Raw genomic sequence first — 22,205 nt, forward strand, 5'->3', positions numbered from 1 at the left:
AGTTTGCCAACGCTCCTGCCCCAGGAGTTTAATAGTTTCCCTTACTCGCGGGGCATTGTGCAGCGCTGAAAAGCAGCCCCTCGCTATTCAAGTGTTGGTGGTCATCTCAATAGATCTCCAAGGGCCCATATGGTGGCCAGTGCCGATGAATCCGCCTGTTTAAATGGGGGAGAAAGTTGGGGTTTTAAAACATTTCAGAGTTCCTGAAAAGATCCCACTAGATCCTGTCACAATTCCCTGAACTCTTTGAAGGCACAGCCTATTGTCTCCTGGTTATAAATAATATTCCTGGCCAAGTCGATTCCCACCAAGGTGCTCCTAAGGACTCCTCCACCCCACCTCTGGCCAAGTTTTGAGGATAGGGAGGTGGGTAGCCCATGTTAGTATCCTTTGGGGGTCATTTCAGGACCCCAGACCCGGGACCCAGCCTGTAGTGGCCCTGGAGGCCCAGTCAGGGTTTAGGCAATCCTGCTTCCCTTCACACAGACTGTGGCTTACAGGCAAGGTGCAAGGCGGAAGAGCCAGCTAGCCCAAGTACACATCTTGCCCTCCAGGCAGCAAGGGAAAACAATAAAACTTTCCCCCTGTATAAAGATAGAAATTACATTAAAAGTGGTGGAAATGCCCTAATTAAAAATGTACCACTTAAATGATATGCCAAAGATTCAGCTGCAGCATAGAATATTTAGCTAGTTAGTGAACTCTCTACTATTTCTTTTTAAAAATTACACGTTAAAAATTTAAAAGAAATCTTACTTTTCTCTGGTGCAACACATTACAAAGAATGGACAGTCCTTTTATCTAAATATAAAATTCCATTTTCAGCAATTATAGCCTGTTCTTGGTGATGATATAATTACAGCTGTGCTCGTAATAGGTGTCAAGGCGAAGCGCACTCATACAATAGTTGAATAAAACTGCAGAACAATGCGAGCACTTCTAAATTCACAACCTTTAAAATGAAATTGACTGTGCAGAATTCAAATAAAAACTAGATAAATATTTTTTTAAAAAGATTACAAGCTTGGTTTGGTTCCTTAATAGCATTTTCTACAAACCTATCAACATCTAATTGATTAGATAGGAATTACTGATTATAGATCAACTGAAATCTTGAGCATCACTCTTCTATTTTCCCAACACAGCCATAGGTAAAGAGATTCTGTAGGGAATGGAGTGAGGCATTTGGGGAGTTGGGGTTACTTATAAAAGATCATTTTAATTGGAAACTTCAGTGCTTATTTTTTCATTCAAGAAATGCCACTTAGTGTGTGTATTATAAAGTCTTGTCTTGATAAAAACAAAGAAAATGGCGGTCAGGTAACTAACATCACAAATGTCTTTTGTTAACAGAAGGCTGACAGTTACCTTGGGAATGTCTTGGTGAGGCTGTCAGGATACGATGCTCTTGGAATTTAAGACTGCACCAAGCCCCTTTTGGAGGCTCCGCGTTATTCCAAATTTCTCTTACCGTCCTATTCTTTTTGTTCCAGATGGCTGCCAGCAACAGGAAGGAGGGGGAGAGAATACCAACTCCATCAGTTCCAACGGAGAAGATTCAGATGAGGCTCAAATGCGACTTCAGCTGAAGCGGAAGCTGCAAAGAAATAGAACATCCTTTACCCAAGAGCAAATTGAGGCCCTGGAGAAAGGTGATAGAGTTTTTCAAAGTAGAGAAGCAGTAAATCAAAGTAAATGCCACATCTTCAGTACAAAGAGCTAAATTTAGCCAGGGCCCTTTGCATAGAGGACTGAAAAGGTTTCTTTTTTCTTTTTATTTCTCTGGGCATCTTTTCAGTGTGTGTGTGTGTGTGTGTGTGTGTGTGTGTGTGTGTGTGTGTCTGTTTCTTCTTTTCATCTACCAGTAATTCAAATACTAAATGTCTGGCTTACAAGGAAAAACGATGATTTGGCTATTTCGGGCCACAGAAAGGTCATTGAATGTCATTCCAAAGAAAATTTAACTTAGTTCTGGTGGGAAAGTTCTTCCAAGTACAGTCAACACTAGAAGCATTTTAAAGGGAATTGGTTGGAGGTAATGGGAGCGGGGAGGTGGGAATCAGCTTGATCCACAGTTTGGTTAACATATTTTGTGTAGTTCTGGCACAATATGGAAAATCAACTTACTCTTTCAGAGTTTGAGAGAACCCATTATCCAGATGTGTTTGCCCGAGAAAGACTAGCAGCCAAAATAGATCTACCTGAAGCAAGAATACAGGTACCCAGGGACTGTGCAGTTTCACACTTTGCGATTCATACCATTTGTTTTTCTTAGAGACAGAGGTGCTTGTACAGAGCACTAATCATTTATAGGACTAATAACAGGTTCAGTCTGTGAAATGCTCTGCTGCCATGGGCATGGGGAGGGCAGTAGTGGAGGTGCCGAGGTGGGGCTGGGCTCCATGTAGACACGGTGCTAACCTGTCCAATCTGATTTCCAGGTATGGTTTTCTAATCGAAGGGCCAAATGGAGAAGAGAAGAAAAACTGAGGAATCAGAGAAGACAGGCCAGCAACACACCTAGTCATATTCCTATCAGCAGTAGTTTCAGCACCAGTGTCTACCAACCAATTCCACAACCCACCACACCTGGTAATTTGAAATACTAATACTATGAATCGATGTCTTTAAACCTATTTGCTCGGGGCTCTGACTCTCACCCTGACTACTGTCATTTCTCTTGCCCTCAGTTTCCTCCTTCACATCTGGCTCCATGTTGGGCCGAACAGACACAGCCCTCACAAACACCTACAGCGCTCTGCCGCCTATGCCCAGCTTCACCATGGCAAATAACCTGCCTATGCAAGTAAGTGCGGCTGGTGGTGGCCTGCATAATCCAGGCCCCAGAGAAGTGAGGAGTGGCTCAGGGCCTGCGGACCTCGTTGGCTGTGTCTGCGCCCATGGGAGCTTTTCGCACTACAGTGATTGGTTTGACCAGTCAAGTCGGAGACAGTCAATCCCATCTCTTTTAAGTGATTGACTCATTGATTCATGCCCCACCCCTCAAAAAAAAATCTGTCCAGTTTTGTCAGGTTAACCTGCCTCTTATCATATTGTCTAGCTTGATAATATTGGGTGGTAGTGGGGCATGTTTTGGGTACCAGTGAGACAGTCAATCCAATCTCTTTTAAGTGATTGACTCATTAATTCATGCCCTAAAAAAATTAGTAATAAAAATCTGTCCAGTTTTGTCAAGTTGATCTGCCTTTTATTATACTGTTAACTTGATAATGTTGGGTGGTGGTGGGGCATATTTCGGGTACTAGGGAGCCTTGTACCAGAAAATGGAAATAATGCTGGCACATTATCAGATAGCGGGAGATTAGTAGTTTAAAATTTGGGTTTATATTATTGTGTTTGTATGCTAAATATATAATCTATGCATGCATTTGGGGCATTACTTAGGGTATGTGTGATAAACCAGTGAGAGAGAAAAAAAGGGCTCGGAAATGGGATTCATATTTACATGGTGAGATATACATAACATAATGAGAATGCTAGTTTTCTGTCTATATCTACAATAAGAAAAGGCATAGCAGGTGTTTGCTGGAAATGTAGTGTGTCTTTGCCGTGAATGGTGTGATGAGTTTGTGGCCCTCCTAGCTGCCTGGGAAGCTTGATGCTATTCACTTGGTATGACAGCCTGCCTCTCCTCTTAGTTCTGTCCCAAATATCTATTAGCCCCTGATTTAGAGGCTCTGCACTAGGTTCACCCTTTATGATGTAAGTTGGATAAGGCAGATGGTTTGTACTAAACCTTTGTTGCTGGATGGATTCTTGATAGGAAAAATGTCTTCTGGTAGGCTTTTCCCAGTGGTTTTCCTAGAACTCCTGTTTGTGCAACAACTAGAGATATTACATGGTATGATACTGGCCAGCGTGAGCCTCTGCTGGAAACAGTTCTGGGGCTACACTGGTTGTTTATTCTCCACTGAACATTTTTTGCTGGATTTCAGATCCAAATAACAGCAAAATAAATGTTTCACAGTCTTCAGACTAATATAGGAGCAGCTAGATAAGCAACTTCAGAAGAATTATTCACATGTTTATTTTTATTGCATCTGGATATTATTGGCCATAGTGCAATTGATGTAAATTAAGGGATTAACAGCCCATTAGTTGGTGTTGCTATAACCGCACTGGAATTTTCCAGAAGTCAGGTTGCCTAGAGGAAGTCATTGCAGGAATTAGAAACAAATGCAAGCTGAAATTCTGGCAGGGCCCTCAAGGCCTGTTTGCCTCTTTGAACTTGATGTTAGTAGTCATCATCTGACTTTAATAAGGCCACAGAGTGTCTTGTTCAGTTTCATATATTGTAACAACATCCAGGTTTCTGTGAAGATAGCAAAATGTGTATGAGAAAATAATAAGATGTACAAGTAGATGCTGCCATTATATTAGGGCTGTTTCCACATACAGACCGATGTGGGGAATCAATCTATTTCAAACACTGACTTTTAAAAATTACATAATTTATATAATTCAAAAAGTAGATGTATTCATTAAGCATAAAGAAAATCAAAATGATTAATAACTTTACTCTTCAGAGAAAACTACTCTTTGAATTTTGGAGTGGGTGAGCCGGTTTGTCTAGCCATTTATTCATTCTCTTGACCAAAATCATCATTTTACAAATGGTAGATGTCTTCCTCTGGACCTTCTCTGATATGCTTCCCTCTCTGAGAATATGGATCTTGGAAATTAAACATTTCTCCAGTTTGCAGAGAAGAAAAATGATAGTATACTGTACTCTCATCTGACTTGCTTGTTCCTGACACACTTCTTTTAATTCATCCCGTTCGCTGCCATGGTGTAGTACCGTGAGAGCTCGTGAGGCGTTTCGTTAGGAGAAAGGTTCACCTCCTCAATGCTGCCATTCTGAACCGTTCGAGGGCAGCAACAGTTTTCTGGTTATAAGTCAGTCTGGGCTTTTGAGTCTGTTAGGAAGTCATGGTTAATTCTCAGGATGGAGGTGGGTTACATTTACTAACTCGATCTGGGGTTTGGGTCTATTAGGAAATCGTGGTTAATTCTCAGGATGGGGGTGGGATATATTTTCTAACACTTCTGATCACTTTAACTTGGGGTCATTACAGATCTGCTTCTTCAAATAATCTTTAATCCCATGAGTCTGGCTGTGAAAGGTTCCCAAGGTCCCTGAACCATACTTTACTGAGAGCTCCTCCCACTGCTCTCTGTCCCAAAGCTTGAGATGTGGGCTTTGGGGGTCACAGCGTTCCCAAATAAATCCAGATTTACAGGGAGAGGGGGGATGTGTTTTGATGAAGGTCCTCATGCAATAGGTTCTTCAAAGATGCCAGCAGAGGTTAGAGACAAAACTCCCATTAATTTATGGATAGTGGCAACCATGGAGCTGGACAGTTGTCAGAACCTACTGTGCTTTAGAAGCTTGATACATAGGCAACTTTCTTCTAGCTGTGGCCAGTGGAAGGACTAGCTCGAGGCCCAATCTTAGATTTATCATATGGAATTCCAGTACTTCATGTGAAGGCATCTTTAATGATCAGACTTGTTGCCAGAGTTCCTCGGGAGGAGGGAGCCTGGGGCTGTGGCTGTGTGATGTGTTCCTCAGTAACCACAGGTTTGCCTCTCTCCTCACAGCCCCCAGTCCCCAGCCAGACCTCCTCATACTCCTGCATGCTGCCCACCAGCCCTTCGGTGAATGGGCGGAGTTATGATACCTACACCCCCCCACATATGCAGACACACATGAACAGTCAGCCAATGGGCACCTCGGGCACCACTTCAACAGGTGAGCCACTGCTTTCTGCGGGCTGTACAGAGGTGGCCTGTACAGTTTCTTTTACTAGGTGATCTCTCGTCACTAGAAGTCTACCCAAACAGAATCTCCTGGTCCTGTGGGAGGTTGTGTTTAACTCTTTGCTGTCCGTGTCCCTGGGGGATGGGGATTGAAAAAGGAAATTCAGTTAAGCTAATTAGTAACTTTACACCATATACAAAAACTGAAATTGTTTTTCCTGAATTTGGTCACCAAAGTTGTGTATGAAGACAAGGCCTGAGACTGCAAGTTTTCTGAGGACAGATTATTAGACCATGCTCAGTAGGGGGCCCACTGAGCTGTAGGTGCGTGCTTGTTGAAATGCTTCTTGCCCTCGTATCTCCCCTAGACCTTTCGCTGCAAATAAAAAGTGACACATTGGTTTTCCAGAGATAGATTTATTGTAAAAGTTCCAACCATGCAAACAAACGGAGGATTTTTTTCTTTTCTTATGGATTGGCAGGCAGGTACTTGGGATCCAACAGGTATATATAAACATGTTGTCTAGTTTCTGAAGGTGCTACTTTTATTTGTAACAATGGAAGCATTTTTTAATACAGTAAAAAATGTTAGCAAGTATTAGTTTTTTTTGTAAACCCATAAATTTGTATTCCATGTCTGTTTCTCAAAGGGAATATCTACATGGCTATTTCTTTCATCCACTTCTAGGACTCATTTCCCCTGGTGTGTCAGTTCCAGTTCAAGTTCCCGGAAGTGAACCTGATATGTCTCAATACTGGCCAAGATTACAGTAAAAAAAAAAAAAAAAACAGGAAAGGAAATATTGTGTTAATTCAGTCAGTGACTATGGGGACACAACAATTGAGCTTTCAGAAAAGAAAGAAAAATGGCTGTTAGAGGCGCTTCAGTTCTACAACTGTGTCCTGTATTGTACCATTGGGGAAGGAATGGACTTGAAACAAGGACCTTTGTATACAGAAGGCACGATATCAGTTGGAACAAATCTTCATTTTGGTATCCAAACTTTTATTCATTTTGGTGTATTATTTGTAAATGGGCATTTGTATGTTATAATGAAAAAAAAGAACAATGTAGACTGGATGGATGTTTGATCTGTGTTGGTCATGAAGTTGTTTTTTTTTAAAAAAGAAAACCATGATCAACAAGCTTTGCCATGAATTTAAGAGTTTTATCAAGATATATCGAATACTTCTACCCATCTGTTCATAGTTTATGGACTGATGTTCCAAGTTTGTATCATTCCTTTGCATATAATTAAACCTGGAACAACATGCACTAGATTTATGTCAGAAATATCTGTTGGTTTTCCAAAGGTTGTTAACAGATGAAGTTTATGTGCAAAAAAGGGTAAGATATAAATTCAAGGAAGAAAAAAAGTTGATAGCTAAAAGGTAGAGTGTGTCTTCGATATAATCCAATTTGTTTTTTGTCAAAATGTAAGTATTTGTCTTCCCTAGAAATCCTCAGAATGATTTCTATAATAAAGTTAATTTCATTTATATTTGACAAGAATACTCTATAGATGTTTTATACACATTTTCATGCAATCATACGTTTCTTTTTTGGCCAGCAAAAGTTAATTGTTCTTAGATATAGTTGTATTACTGTTCACGGTCCAATCATTTTGTGCATCTAGAATTCATTCCTAATCAATTAAAAGTGCTTGCAAGAGTTTTAAACTTAAGTGTTTTGAAGTTGTTCACAACTACATATCAAAATTAACCATTGTTGATTGTAAAAAACCATGCCAAAGCCTTTGTATTTCCTTTATTATACAATTTTCTTTTTAACCTTATAGTGTGGTGTTACAAATTTTATTTCCATGTTAGATCAACATTCTAAACCAATGGTTACTTTCATACACACTCTGTTTTACATCCTGATGATCTTTAAAAAATAATTCTTATAGATACCATAAATCAAAAACGTGTTAGAAAAAATCCCACTTATAGCTGGGTGTAGATCTGTGCCCATTTATACCCACAACATATATACGAAATGGTAACATTTCCCAGTTAGCCATTTAATTCAAAAGCTCAAAGTCTAGAAATAATATAAAAATGCAACAAGCTATTAGCTAGGAATTGTTTTTTGAATTAGGACTGGCATTTTCAATCTGGGCAGATTTTCATTGTCAGCCTGTTTCAACAATGATTTCACTGAAGTATATTCAAAAGTAGATTTCTTAAAGGAGACTTTCTGAAAGCTGTTGCCTTTTTCAAATAGGCCCTCTCCCTTTTCTGTCTCCCTCCCCTTTGCACAAGAGGCATCATTTCCCATTGAACCACTACAGCTGTTCCCATTTGAATCTTGCTTTCTGTGCGGTTGTGGATGGTTGGAGGGTGGAGGGGGGATGTTGCATGTCAAGGAATAATGAGCACAGACACATCAACAGACAACAACAAAGCAGACTGTGACTGGCCGGTGGGAATTAAAGGCCTTCAGTCATTGGCAGCTTAAGCCAAACATTCCCAAATCTATGAAGCAGGGCCCATTGTTGGTCAGTTGTTATTTGCAATGAAGCACAGATCTGATCATGTTTAAAGTGGAGGCACGCAGGGCAGGAGTGCTTGAGCCCAAGCAAAGGATGGAAAAAAATAAGCCTTTGTTGGGTAAAAAAGGCCTGTCTGAGACTTTTATTTGTTCTGTGCAACATATAAGTCAATACAGATAAGTCTTCCCCTGCAAACTTCAGTAAAAAGCCTGGGGGTTCTGGCAGTCTAGATTAAAATGCTTGCACATGCGGAAACCTCTGGGGACAAAGACACACTTCCACTGAATTCTACTCTGCTTTAAAAAAACCCCCAAAAGCAAATGATCAGAAATATAGAAATTAATGGAAGGATTTAAACATGACCTTCTAGTTCAATATCTACTGTTTTTTAGTTAAGGAATTACTTGTGAACAGATAATTGAGATTTATCGCTCTGGCATGAAACATACTACTAATTTTATGCCACCAGAGTCGCTGCACATTTGGAGACACCTTCCTAAGTTGACTGCAGTTTTTGAATGTGTGCATGTAGTTTTGTTCAGTGTCAGCCTGCACTGCACAGCGGCACATTTCTGCAGGGGAGTGCGCACACGTATGCACTGTTGGTACAATTGCCCGTGCAGACATTTCTACCTCCTGACATTTTGCAGCCTACATTCCCCGAGGGTCGTGTGCTGAGGGAACTGTCAGAGAAGGGCTATGTGGGAGTGCATGCCACAGCTGCTGGCTGGCTTACTTCTTCCTTCTCACTGGCTGTAACTTCCACCAGGGTCAGGCAGCCAGTTCTGGCCCACGGTTCTGTTGTGTAGAGAGCAGAGACTTTGGAGACCTGAGTGTGGCACGCCAGGTGCAAGAGGTGGGAATGGGAGAAAAGGAGTGATGTGGGAGCGGAGGGTATGTACGCACTTGGGCACGTATATGTGTGTTCTGAGGGTCAGGATTGCCAGGGCAAAGTGGCACAGTCTGGTATGAGTCTGAAGAAGCGGCTGCTCAGCTGCAGAAGCCCTCTGATCCAGCAGGATGGGAACGGCTGCCTTGCCTTCTGCCCACACCCTAGGGACATGAATTGTCCCTCCAAACAGAGCTCCAGGCACTCTCTCGGGGACAGCATGCCAGGCACTGTGTGGTAGCAGTGCCTGGGAGTTGGCAACTTTTACTCATGGTTGAAATAATTTATTTTTATTATTTATTTAATGATACATATATTTATATATTTATCAATGGGGTATCTGCAGGGATGTTTTGATGCCATCTTCCAGGATGGAGATTATTTGTGAAGATCTCAGTAGACTCACAGGACTAAAAGCCTAAAATTTTTCTCCAAACTTGACGGACTTGGGAAAACCAAGTGAACAGAATAAGAGCTGAATGTTTTAAGTAATAAACATTCAAACTGCTCTAAGTAAAAAAATGCATTTTACTGCAATGAATTTCCAGAATATTTCCCCCCCAAAGCTATGCCTCCTAACCCTTAAATGGTAAACAACTGGTTTCTTGATAGAGCTCACTGACATTTCTTCCTTCTATTGTCACTAGGTTTCCTAAGATTCACTTACACAGTATTATTTTAAGATTCAGCTTTGTTCTGTGAATGTTTGTCATCTTAGGATTGTGTCTATATTCCTTTGCTTATTTCTTTTTACTCTAGGCCTCTCATATTAGTAAGATTAAAAAAAGCCTTTTCTTCTCTGTATGTTTGGCTCACCAAGGCCAAATATATATTCTTCTCTTTTTCATTTCTCAAGAATAAACCTCATCTGCTTTTTTGTTTTTCTGTGTTTTGGCTTGGTACTAAATGACTCAACTGCTCAGTTTTAAAGTTCAAAGTTTAAGTACTTAGGGTTAGTACTGCTTATTTCAATAATGTTGATGGTGACTATCTTTGGAAAGCAGTAACACACTGTCTTAGAAATGACATTAATAATGGGCTTAAACAAATGAATAGGGGGGTCACCCCACTCTCCTTTTGTATGCCCATGTGTGTCTGATTTGTTAAAATTAAAAGATGGACAGGGAATTGATTGCAGAATGTCGCTTCCTTCTAAAGTAGTTTTATTTTGTCTACTGTTAGTATTTAAAGATCCTGGAGATGGACATAAGGAATAAATGGAAGAGAGAAGTAGATATTGTCTGGTGGCTACTAGAAGGAAATTCAAAAAGTCTTAGAACCCTAGCGCCTGAGCAAACTGCAGTAGTCAAAATACTTACGTCATGTTAAAGAAAGGCAAATCTAGTGTAAGAAATGAATACCATATAGTGTTTTGAAATTCATATACTAGAAACACGGAAAATATATCATTTCAGATACTATGTTTGGCATTGTTCTTAAGTATTTATATCTTTGAGTCAAGCTGATAATTTTAAAAAACCTGTTAATGGAGTGTATATTTCATAATGTATCAAAATGGTGTCTATACCTACAGTAGCACTATTGAAGAGCGATATATTTATATAGTAAGTTATTAACATAATGAGTAACAATATGCTATTGTTATTAAACATAATGAGTAACAAATAATGTTTCCAGAAGAAAGGAAAACACATTTTCAGAGTGGGTTTTTATCAGAGGAAGACAAAAATATATACCCCTCTTCAGTAGCTTATTTTTACAAAGCCTGCCCAGAAAAACAAAGCACTTGGATATGACTTTTGGAAGCCCAGGTACTCTTATTATTCAAAATGCACTTTTACTGAGTTTGAAAAGTTTCTTTTATATTGAAAATAAGGGTTCAAATATGTATATTCAATTTTTATAGTATTTATCTATTTGCAAAGCATATATTAACTAGTAATTGGCTGTTAATTTTATAGACATGGTAGCCAGGGAAGTAAATCAATGACCTATTAAGTATTTTGACAAGCAATTTGCATATCTGATGACCTCACATCTCTTTTTCAGAGAGTCATATGCTATGTAATTGTTCCATTGTGTGTTTGTATAAAATGAATCAACATGGTAAGAAAAAGGTTAGAGTTATTAAAATAATAACCTGACTAAAATACTCATTTGAATTTATTCAGAATGTTCATAATGCTTTCAAAGGACATAGCAGAGCTTTTGTGGAGTATCCGCACAACATTATTATCTATGGACTAAATCAATTTTCTGAAGTTGCTTTAAAATTTAAAAGCACCTTTGCTTAATATAAAAGCCCTTTAATTTTAACTGACAGATCAATTCTGAAACTTTATTTTGAAAAGAAAATGGGGAAGAATTTGTCTTTAGAATTAAAAGAAATGAAAAAAATAAACCAGACATTCTAAAAAAATAGAATAAGAAACCTGATTTTTAGTACTAATGAAATAGCGGGTGACAAAATAGTTGTCTTTTTGATTTTGATCACAAAAAATAAACTGGTAGTGACAGGATATGATGGAGAGATTTGACATCCTGGCAAATCACTGTCATTGATTCAATTATTCTAATTCTGAATAAAAGCTGTATACAGTATGTGTTTATGCTACAGTGGGTTTTTTTAAGTGACTGACATTCATCATATTGGTTAGACAGTTTTAAAAACCTAGTCTTTGTTTTCTACAATGTTGTCAAGAACAAATAAAGTATAATTTGTGGTATATTAAAAGCAAGCTGCTTAAAAATGCTAGTTATAACTGCTTCAAAATATTCGAATACATTTGAAAATGTATTTTGGAAATTCAGTTTCTCCCAATGGATGTTAAACACCTTTTAAAAAAATCAAGACTCTTAAATATGCAAGTTACTTTTTAACTTTCATTTTTTATCTATTATCTGTCAAAAGCTTTGAGAATATGAAATTATAATTAAAACACCTAGTGTTTTATATGAAAACTGGTTCAATATGCTATACGCCCCCAAAGACGTATTTATATGGTTAGAAATTTACACACTCAACCGATGTTCATAATTAACAAAAGGTTTATGTGATGCAATGAAAATGTGAGTTAGTTTCATTTTTTCACTGTCTCAGACCTATGTTCTGTAAAATCTCTCAACAAGCTTCAGTATGTTTTTCTCCTGGTATCCTAGCATTAATGTAGCTGTCAGTTTGAATTTCAATCCTGAATGATGCCTGTTGACATAATTTCATAGTACTGACTTCAATTGTTTAGGATTACTAAACTAAAGACCATCCACTTCTTTTTTCTATGTTTCCTATCATTCAAGTTCTTTATATTTAATAACTACTATGGTAGACTAATTATCTTTAATGGAGTCTAAATCCCCAAATATTATTTTGTCTTTATCAATTTAATAACCAGATACATAAATGCAAATTTATTTTATATATTAGCAAACACATTTTCATTAAAAAAACTTAGCATTTTTGGTGGCAAGTGACTGTTTCTGAAATAAAGAGAAAATATGTTTTCATATACAATCTTGAATTTCATCATGTTTTGTATGCTACCTGCTGTGACATGCACATTACCATGACACTAAATGCCTTAGTACATGGACACGAATGACCACTGTCAGGCATCTTGAGATTTTTGACATTTTTTGGTGTTTATTTAAAAATAAAATTATTTTCTCTATAGCATGAAGGAAAAATTGAAAAGTATTTCTGCTGTGTTACTTCTGTAAAAAGTTAAAAAATAAGAAATGGTGGCTCCATTTTACAATCCTGTGTTTTTCAAGGAGTGGAGGGTCAAATTGTTAAGAAAAATATTTACATAAGCTATTAGCAATCATAATTAGAGTGTCATAGAATTCTGCATGCAACGGCTAAAGAGGAATCCCTAGAAGTCCAGGTGCTTCTTGCCTCCGGCCATCATGCCACAGCCTGGGCCCAGCCGCTTGGTGGATTCTGCCAGATCCTGTTTGCTTGAGCGGCTCACTGTGTCTGACAAGTCTGGAGGCAAATGCAGTCGCTATAGCAGAAGATTTCAGGAGAAGAAAAAGAGAAGAAAAAAATTAATTTTGCTTTGGCTAGCATACTCCAGAATACAATATTATGCTCTGTTGATTAGCATTTAGTCTTGCATATAAAATTCCTGCTAAAACAATTCTTCAGACTGAATTCCAGTATAATCACCTCCTGTTCCTACTGGATTTTACAAATTACAGCCATTACAGAAACTGTACAGGAACCTTAGTGGAACATTTTCAGTGTCCAAACCAAAATGTATTAAGATCTTTTCTCATGAGGTAGAAGTGAACACATGTAAACACATAAATAACAGCATCGTTGGAAATACCGCATAAATAACGGCAGGTGTCTTTTTTCTTTTTGGCTTTGTTTTGTTTTGCCAGGGCTCCAACATGCAATTTTTAAGGTCAAATGTAGCTTTTCAGCAATTATAGATTCCCATGAATACTTGTTTGTCTTTGTCTATTAGCTGACCTGACGATTCTTTTTCAAGGTTATACTTTCTCTAGGAACTTAAAATTTTCACAGAAATATTGACAACATAAAAAAATGATACCAACCAAAGGGCCAATTTTTTTATATGTTCAGGTAAGTCAGCTGTAGCATCTATTACGGGTCTTGGTAAGTTTGTTTCTATGCATAATGCTGGGTCATGTTTTCAAAAGTACAGCGTTGCTTTGAACACCCTCCCAACCCCTGCCCATCCCAACTGTTTTTCTGCAGATACAGGCTGATTTAAACTTACTACAGCAACCGACCACAACAGAAGTTACTGTAATTATGGAGAAACATCCATATTTCAAAAGAACACTTTCCTGTTTTCAAAAGAATATCAAATTCATTTAACTCTCAGTGCTCCCAGCTTGCAAAATTTATTTCATAAAAATCCAAACTTAAAGGAACATATCTGTTGTGTGAGACACAAAGTGTGTGGGAAGCTAAAGATAAGGCAGCATAGGGCTCCCCACTGATGACTACACAGAGCCTTCTAGAGGAGAACTGACCTGGAGACAACCTAGCTGAAACCCTTCATTTGGAAAACTCCCTTCAATATGGGGGGTAGGGGGGAACAGATGAAAAAGGGGAGAACCATATTTTTTTGGTCAAAATATTGTGGTCCACAAGCATATGCTCCAGTTAGTTTCCTTCTTGAACAAAGGCTTTTTATTGTCATGTAAACACAAGCTGTGTGCATATGATCAAAATATTTTAAAACTAAAAATAATTTATGAAAAAATATTCTTCCTTGATTTCAACCTGCCTGTACTTATTTTTAATACAAATATATCTAGGATAAAAGATACTATTATACAAATGCATGATCAACAAACATGTCAGAAAGGTCAAGGGGGTCAAGAAAAGCTGCAACAGTCATACAATAATATCCATACAAAACTATTCCTTAGTATCCATGGGACCCAGCCTGTCACTTATTAAGTAACTAAATGTCTATTTCTTGAATGACAAAAAAGCACAAATAAAGACATATTTGTTTCTTTGTTTTAAGCAATTCTTTCATTTCTTTATGCTCTAGTTTGTTCCAGGAAAGATTTCAGGCAGAAACAAAGGCATGAGAGGCTCAGGAATCAGCCAGGCACAGTGGCTCACATCTGGTAATCCCAGAACTTTGGGGAAGCCGAGGCAGGCAGATCATGAGGTCAGGAGATGGAGACCATCCTGGCCAACATGGTGAAATCCTGTCTCTACTAAAAATACAAATATTACCTGGGTGTGGTGGTGCGTGCCTGTAATCCCAGCTACCAGGGAGGCTGAGGCAGGAAAATCGCTTGAACCAGGGAGTTGGAGGATGCAGTGAACCAAGATCGCGCCACAGCACTCCAGTCTGGCGACAGAGCAAGACTCTGTCTCAGAAAAAAAAAAAAAAAAAAAAAACATAAAAGGCCCAGGAATCCAAAAGGCAAGTGTGGTTCTAAATTTTGGGGTTACAAATGTCTGTGTAGGGTTAATTCTATCAGTGTCCATGTGAGGAAGCAGGAGGGAAAGAGACCTTTAATTACATGTCTGAGTTTTAATGTTTAAGATGTTGTAGTTATTGCTAATGAGCAAAAGAAAAATGACCAGGATACATGCATAATCTGAAGGTTATCTGAAAAAGAAAATTACCATAAAGAAACGTGTATGTATATACTTTTGGTTGGGACCTGACAAATTATGTTAGTGATTAGGCTGTTTGGTAAATCAACTGGAGTCAACAAACATTTAGAATCCACTTGAAGTAAGGCATTCTGAAAGGTTAGGTCAATAAAGTACCTTCCACACTCATTTCCTTACAATCCAGTAACATGAATAAGGCAAACACACAGGTAACCCTCACACTGAACACTCCAAGTTATGTATACAAAAAAGGCAGAGACAAACCAGAAGTCACAGTTGGGGAAGGAAAACATGAAAAAGCTTTATGGGGTTGGCATCTGAGCTGGGTCTGAAGTAATAAACTGGATTCTGACATGAAGAATGGAGATTTGCTTAACAGGAGAACCAATATATCTTTACGATTACATGATGCATTTAGTTAACGGGTCCTACTACTCTGATAATCTAAATGAGAAAACTTGCGTGGTTTGTTTAGAACAAGCATAATACAATTTATTTCAGGAGCCGACCTATTTGCTTGTGGACTGGCTAAGCATTTTTCTGCCTCTGCTTTTCTAGGCAATGAATGTGAGCCAGTTGGCTGAAAGCCCTTCAGAGCAAAAGTAGCTAAATGTGACATGTGACATGCTTGGAAATCTTTCAGGTTGAATGGCTTTGAAGTAAAGTCAAATATCATTCGTGTGAGACTTCTGCGCATAAAAATTTAGGGGTAATATGATTAACTGCTTTTAACCAAATGCTACATTGTAAAGCTAGTTGTATATTCATGCCATTTGAAAAAGCCCAAGAATGGCTCTTGGAAATATGTGAATCTATGTGTGATTTTGCCTGCTTTTGTTGATTATTACTTGAATGAGCTTACTACGCAATCTAACTTCTCAAGCAGTGGGTTTTGTTTTCTTTCTTTCTGAGCCTCCCCCTGTGCGCCATGTCAGCGCGATGTGAAACAGCGAGGAAGAACGAGAGATCAGGTTCCAGGCTTGCCAGGTGTGTCAGGGATTTTTCCTTTGAGGCTTCCAAAGCATTTACACACTTGACATGTAAATGTTCAGATGCTGCTGTATCCCAGATCTGTCTTCTGAAAAATATGCTGCAAGATACTCTGCATAGCATGGTGACCTCCTTTAGACTTAAAACTGCAGGGCTATGGGGTATATAAACTTTTAGACATTGAGGTTTCACTGAGTAATGGTTTAAATAAAAATCAGACTACAAAAAAATCGTATTATTCTCAAGCTTGAAAACCAAATCAAGGTATTCATATTTCTCATTTTATACCTGGGGTTCTGAAGCAAGGGCCAAAACCAAAACCATATCTTACTTCTTGAGCTGAAATTTTTCCACTTGATTTTCTTTTCTCAGATTCTGGGAGGAAGAGACTGTGTGATGCAGGAGATGGATAGCTGGCTGGCTGGCTGCCTGCCTGCCCACTTTTTCCATTAATGCCTTGTCTAAAACAATGATTTCTGTGTAGGCAAACGGATCTGGGAAAGGTGTGACAACTTCCATGGTTCCTGCACAGGCCGGGGTGATTTGCTGTAATCCCACTGGATCAATGCTGCAAGGAGGGAAACAGTGAGGCTAGCAAAACACTCTGGCCGATTATGGAGACTCCTGCCAAAAGGCACCCTTAGGCCCATGGGAAGCCCAGGGTCATAATAAGGCAGTAGCAGCAGAAGTGATTTGCTCTGAGGCTCCAAGAGGTACCGAGGAGAGCTGGACTTTGAGATTCTTTCCCCTCTACTTGCCTGTCTGTCTCTTTGTTGGGCTTAGCCACTGTCTATATTTTGTTCCTTCTGAGTCAGAGGCTAAACTGATCCTATAGACACATAGGATTGGAATTCCTGGCTCAACAGTTTCCTTTCTAATTCCTTTTTTCCCAGCCTGCCAGGCCTGTGCTCAGCACTCACAGTTCCCAGACAGAAGGGGCAAGATAATGAATCTAGATTACACCTGGATTTGAGACAAATTGCAGGTAAATACTCATTAAAATAAGTTTAATCGGTTTATATTTTTCACATTTTGCCAAGACCAAACCATTAGGCACTGTTTGTTTTCTGAAAACAATTGATGTAGTACACTTTAACCCTTAGCAGATGACTAAAGATTTATTTTAAACCTTTTAAACATTCCCGACGTTTCCTGAAAAGTCACAATTTGTATTACTCAGGATCACAGAAATAAGCATTAATATCTCAGAATATTCCTAATAGATTTTTTCATTTTTCTTTAAAACATTGCCAATTTAAATGAAAACTTGCCAGGCACAGGGTAGTTGACACCTGTAATCCCCACACTCTGGGAGGCCGAAGTGGGAGCCTGGGAGTTCAAGACCAGCCTGGGCAATAAAATACAGTGAGACCTCGTCTCTACAAAAAAACCCCTGAAAACCTTAGTAACTATCTTAAAAAACAAACAAACAACAAAAACAAAAACCAGCAACTTATAAATACCTTAGAATACACAGGTTCTACATGGGTCCCTTAACAGAGGTGGCCAGGACTTGTGGGCACTGGACTCAGAAGCAAAGAGTGACAGTTAGATACCTACCTCTGTCATTCACTCTCCATTTGACCTTAGCAGAGTCAGTTCAGCTGGTTAAGCCTCAGTGTGCTCATCTATCATGGGGGAATGATTCTTCCCTCATAAGACTCTTGTCAGAATAAAATGAGATGTGTAAGTGTTTTGTGAACTATCACGTTCTACACTAATTTATTTATAACTTTTCTTGCTCCAAAAAAGGATCTGAGATGGTTCATAAAAATACATATGGTACCAGATAAAAACAAGTGAGTTTATTAGGTCAAGGAAACGAATCTACAAATATAATGAACATATATAAACAATAGCAACAGCATATCAGACTTAGCCACCAGGTCTCAGTCTGCCTGGAATCTGAGTATTTAGTATAACTACTCTCTACTGTGGCTCCTTACAGACATATAAAGGAAAGTGCAATTGCAGTCCCTGCTTCTGAGATTTTAAAAGTCTAAATAATTTCCCTCATACTTTGTAAGGCAGGAGTGAAAATGGGGCATGTAAGATGCCTGGCTTCTGGGCCAGTGTATGGCTGTATTAAGGAGGCAATTTGGGGTCCATTTTATTTTTATTTTATTTATTTTTAAAACCTGCATTTTGCACATGTCTTCACTGCTGGCAAAGTAACTAATAAAGGAAATGTCAGAAGATGAAGCTTTCCCACTCGAGTTTTAAAAGCATATCCCCCTTTATATAATGGGGAGGAAACAAATGCTCAAAAGGCACGCCATCCTATTCCACTGCAGGCTTTCAGCTGTGATGCTCTCACTGCAGGATGATATACTCATGTCTGCCACAGTCTGTATTCTGAACTGCTCCAAGTACAAGGGAATGAATTAAGAGTACAGGCTAAGTAGTTATAATACAGAGACACTCCTACTCCTACCCTCTTCTAAAAATGGCTTATAAAAGGTAGTTTATTTCTTTCCCACTTTACAGTCCAGAAGTAAGCAATTCAGAGTGGGAAGGACTGGTCTGTCATTCTCAACAAGGGGTTCCACTTCTGGCTGCAAGGCTGATGCTCTTCCTAGCTCTTAGTTTGTGAGAAGAAAGGGGCCAAGAAGGCAAGACCTGAAAGTTGGACACATCACTTCCACTCATGCCCAGAACAAAGACATGGCCACATCTAGCTGCAAGGGAGGCTGGGAAATGTCTAAAAGTGTGTAAAAATGTTTAACAAATCTATTACTATAGAAGGAGGAGTAAATGGATATTGGGAGACAACTAGTGGCATGTCAATTTCCAGAAGGGCCACAACCAAATGATCTCCATCCAGAAGCATTCACTCAGTATGTGAACTATAGCTGACTGCTGGGGGTCCCATTCATGGTGTCTGACCAACAAATGCATACCTCATGACCCCACTAGTCCAGAGAGTGGGAATAAAAGCAATGTGTTCACAGTCTCCCCTGCTCTATGGATAAACAGAGAATTTCTCCTTCCTTTGTGGAAAGACAGATTTCCTTTCAGGGTCACAAGGAGGAGGATGGAGGGGAGGAGACAGATTATGTTCACCATCATAGTATTGCTATATTGCTATGGTATCTTCACAAGATTTCAGAGTGTTGTTTCAACTTGCAAAAAAAAAATCAATGTTATATGCTATTATATAATCATTGTATTTTATATTGTTGTATTTGCATTACTCCATAATTATAAAATATAATTATATTATTATAATGTAATATTACATTGTAATTATTCTACATCTGGTTAGAATTTGCAATGTGGAGGATGCATCTGCTGAATTTTGCATTATTGTCATATATGAATAGGCCAGTGGAAACAATGCCAGAACCAAATATTTGCTCTTTTTGGATTGGCAAGTGTACATTTGGTAGCAGCTGAATATTTCTGGAGCAAATTCTGCTACACATGATTAGGTTTTAGGTTTAAGTTTTTGTTTAAGGCCCAATTCATGCCCAGGGTTTAAGATTAAAATGATTAATCTTAATTGAATTTTAGTGAATGTCATAATCATACTATATCCTTTAGGTGGAAAAATATTCATTGGGTTCTTCCTGATTGATCTGAAAATTAGACAAAATTTCAGCGCTGGAACACTGCACATTGGCTGTCCAGTGAAAAATGCTCAGGTGTGCAATTATTTTGACCGTCAATTATAACTGACAGTATTGTCTTGCCTCCAAATTCACCTCTCTGAAAGCAGACTGAGAAGAACTCACCTGTCTAAACAAAAGTGTGATTTGTGAAAAGGCATGTGTCTGTGGCAAAGATTGCCAGTTTACTCCCAATATCTATTCTCCTTTTCAGAGAGTACAAGAATTTCTAAATATTAGTGAGGCACACAGCCTCCCAGAACAGAGGTCACAGTTTCCAGCTTCCCTTGCCAATAGAGAGGCTGAATGACTAAGTTATAGTCACTTCATCTTGAGCAGAAGTGCTATGGTTAACTTTAGGGTGAGTTCCTTAAAGGGGAGGCAACATCTACTTATCCTTTCCCTTAAAATTGCTATTAGATCTTGGCAAGAGAGCCCCTGCCCTAGGTCCTGATCCACACCTCCTTTGGTCATGCCCCATCCTATGGGGTGAGGAATTACAGGGCAAAAGGAGATGTGCTTCTAGATTCCGTACCCCCTTTTTTTGGTGAGATAGGGTCTCACTCTTTTGCCCAGGCTGATGTACACTGGCACAATCACAGCTCACTGCAGCCTTCCCCTCTCAGGCTAAAGCCACCCACCTGCCTTCTCCCTCCCAACTAGCTGGGACTGCAGATGCATGCCACCAAGTCCAGCTGATTTTTAAAAAAATTTTTATTTATTTTTTTGAGATGGAGTCTCACTCTGTCATCCAGGCTGGAGTGCAATGGTGCAGTCTCAGCTCACTGCAACCTCCACCTCCCAGGTTCAAGCGATTCTCTTGCCTCAGCCTCCCGAGTAGCTGGGACTACAGGCACATGCTACCATGCCCAGCTAAGTTTTGTATTTTTAGCAGAGACGGGATTTTGCCATGTTGGCCAGGCTGGTCTCCAACTCCTGACCTCATGATCTGCCCGCCTCAGCCTCCCAGAGTGCTGGGATTACAGGCACGAACCACCACGCCCGGCCTTTAAGCTTTTTTGTTGAGATGGGGTCACACTATGTTGTCGAGGCTGGTCTCGAACTCCTGGGCTCAAGCAATCTGCCTGCCTTGGCCTCCCAAAGTGCTGGGATTACAGGCATCAGTTACCATGTCCAGCCTGCCCTTCTTTATAGAACATGCTCTGGGTACTCATAACTTCAGAGTTCCCTGTCCAAATGACTACAAAGCCTGCACAGGTCTCTCCCCCAGGTTCATTCCCCAACGGTCGACTGTGTTGTCTATGTGTATAACATGGGGCCCAAGGAGTAGCCAAGAGATGGCTATTTGTGGGGGTAGAGTTTGGATGTGCAAGCTGGGCATCCACAAACATGTGTAAATGTGCCCTTGTGTGTGGTAAGGGGGCAGTGGTGGGAAGAGAAAGGAGGCATGCTGTATGCTGTAGGCCAATTCTCCTTGTGTTTCCGTGTTCTGGAGTGGAACCCTGATCCTAAGTTTAAACTTGGCCTTTCAGGGAGGTATATGTGTGAAGGAAGGAAGAAAGAACATATTTAATAGTTTGTTGGCTTAATAACTTAAAGTATTTAGGCATATAATAATTATGTGGTCCTTTATTTGCATTCTTGCTCTAGGCTCTTTGAATGTTAGGGATGAATCTAACTTCCCTCTTGCCACTTGCTGAAATGTGGACTTCAGGGTGGGTGCTAACACAGCCATCCTGGACAACATGGAAGCTATTTGCTGAGGAGGGCATAGCAAAAAGATAGAATGGGTCTAGGCTGTCTTGATACCATCTGGCCACCAGAAGAGTACTGGGTCATCTAACTGGGCTTTATGTGAGAGATACATGAATTTCTACATTACTTAAGCCACTGTGTTTTTGGATCTCTGCAATAACAGCCTAATCTATATTCTGTTTATATAGAATTTGGTACCTGACAAGAGAAGCACTGAAGTTCTACCACTTACCTAAATGTGTGCTGGCTTAGTGGCTGGATGGGCAGTGAGGTCAAGTATTGCAAAGTAGAAAGTTGGTGAGCCTTGTTATGCTTGTGATAACTTGCAGGGCAAATTTCCTCCCTCCTAATCAGTGGCTCTACGTAGAACATTGGAGAAATTCAGAACATTGGTGTGTTGGTAGCTTCTTGCCACTTTAAGCAAATTCATTTAAAAAAGACAGATGAACTCAGGCTAGAGTTATAGAATCTGCAAGAAGAGATGGAAGGGACTACTTGCAGCCCACAAGCTAAACTGACTAACAATTTGGCAATTGGGGCCCCACAGGGTTGAAAATACCCAACTGTTTCTACACCTGCACTCCAAGGCAGACAGCCTTTGCAGACGTCTGTGCCCCTAAGCCTTCGTTAAATACCTTTATTAAGTG

At 39.4% G+C, this 22,205-nt stretch overlaps 2 protein-coding genes across 12 annotated transcripts in view; one reads left to right on the plus strand and one right to left on the minus strand.

Annotated features, from left to right (window-relative positions):
• The window catches only part of PAX6 (paired box 6), an 18,350-nt gene extending 10,773 nt beyond the window's left edge, over positions 1-7,577 (plus strand). For all 10 annotated transcript variants that reach the window (XM_015434139.3, XM_065528337.1, XM_015434143.3 and 7 more), the window contains 6 exons: positions 1,494-1,652; positions 2,136-2,218; positions 2,442-2,592; positions 2,691-2,806; positions 5,623-5,773; positions 6,470-7,577. In XM_015434139.3, coding sequence (XP_015289625.1) covers positions 1,494-1,652; positions 2,136-2,218; positions 2,442-2,592; positions 2,691-2,806; positions 5,623-5,773; positions 6,470-6,555 — 746 coding nt within the window. In that variant the 3' untranslated portion in view covers positions 6,556-7,577. The remainder of the gene's footprint in view (positions 1-1,493; positions 1,653-2,135; positions 2,219-2,441; positions 2,593-2,690; positions 2,807-5,622; positions 5,774-6,469) is intronic.
• Positions 7,578-12,740: 5,163 nt separating this feature from the next.
• Positions 12,741-22,205, minus strand: part of ELP4 (elongator acetyltransferase complex subunit 4) — a 258,974-nt gene continuing 249,509 nt past the window's right edge. For both annotated transcript variants that reach the window (XM_005578322.4, XM_005578321.4), the window contains exon 10: positions 12,741-13,130. In XM_005578322.4, coding sequence (XP_005578379.3) covers positions 12,999-13,130 — 132 coding nt within the window. In that variant the 3' untranslated portion in view covers positions 12,741-12,998. The remainder of the gene's footprint in view (positions 13,131-22,205) is intronic.

The sequence above is a fragment of the Macaca fascicularis genome, chromosome 14 (assembly GCF_037993035.2).
Source record: "Macaca fascicularis isolate 582-1 chromosome 14, T2T-MFA8v1.1".
Taxonomy (NCBI): domain Eukaryota; kingdom Metazoa; phylum Chordata; class Mammalia; order Primates; family Cercopithecidae; genus Macaca; species Macaca fascicularis.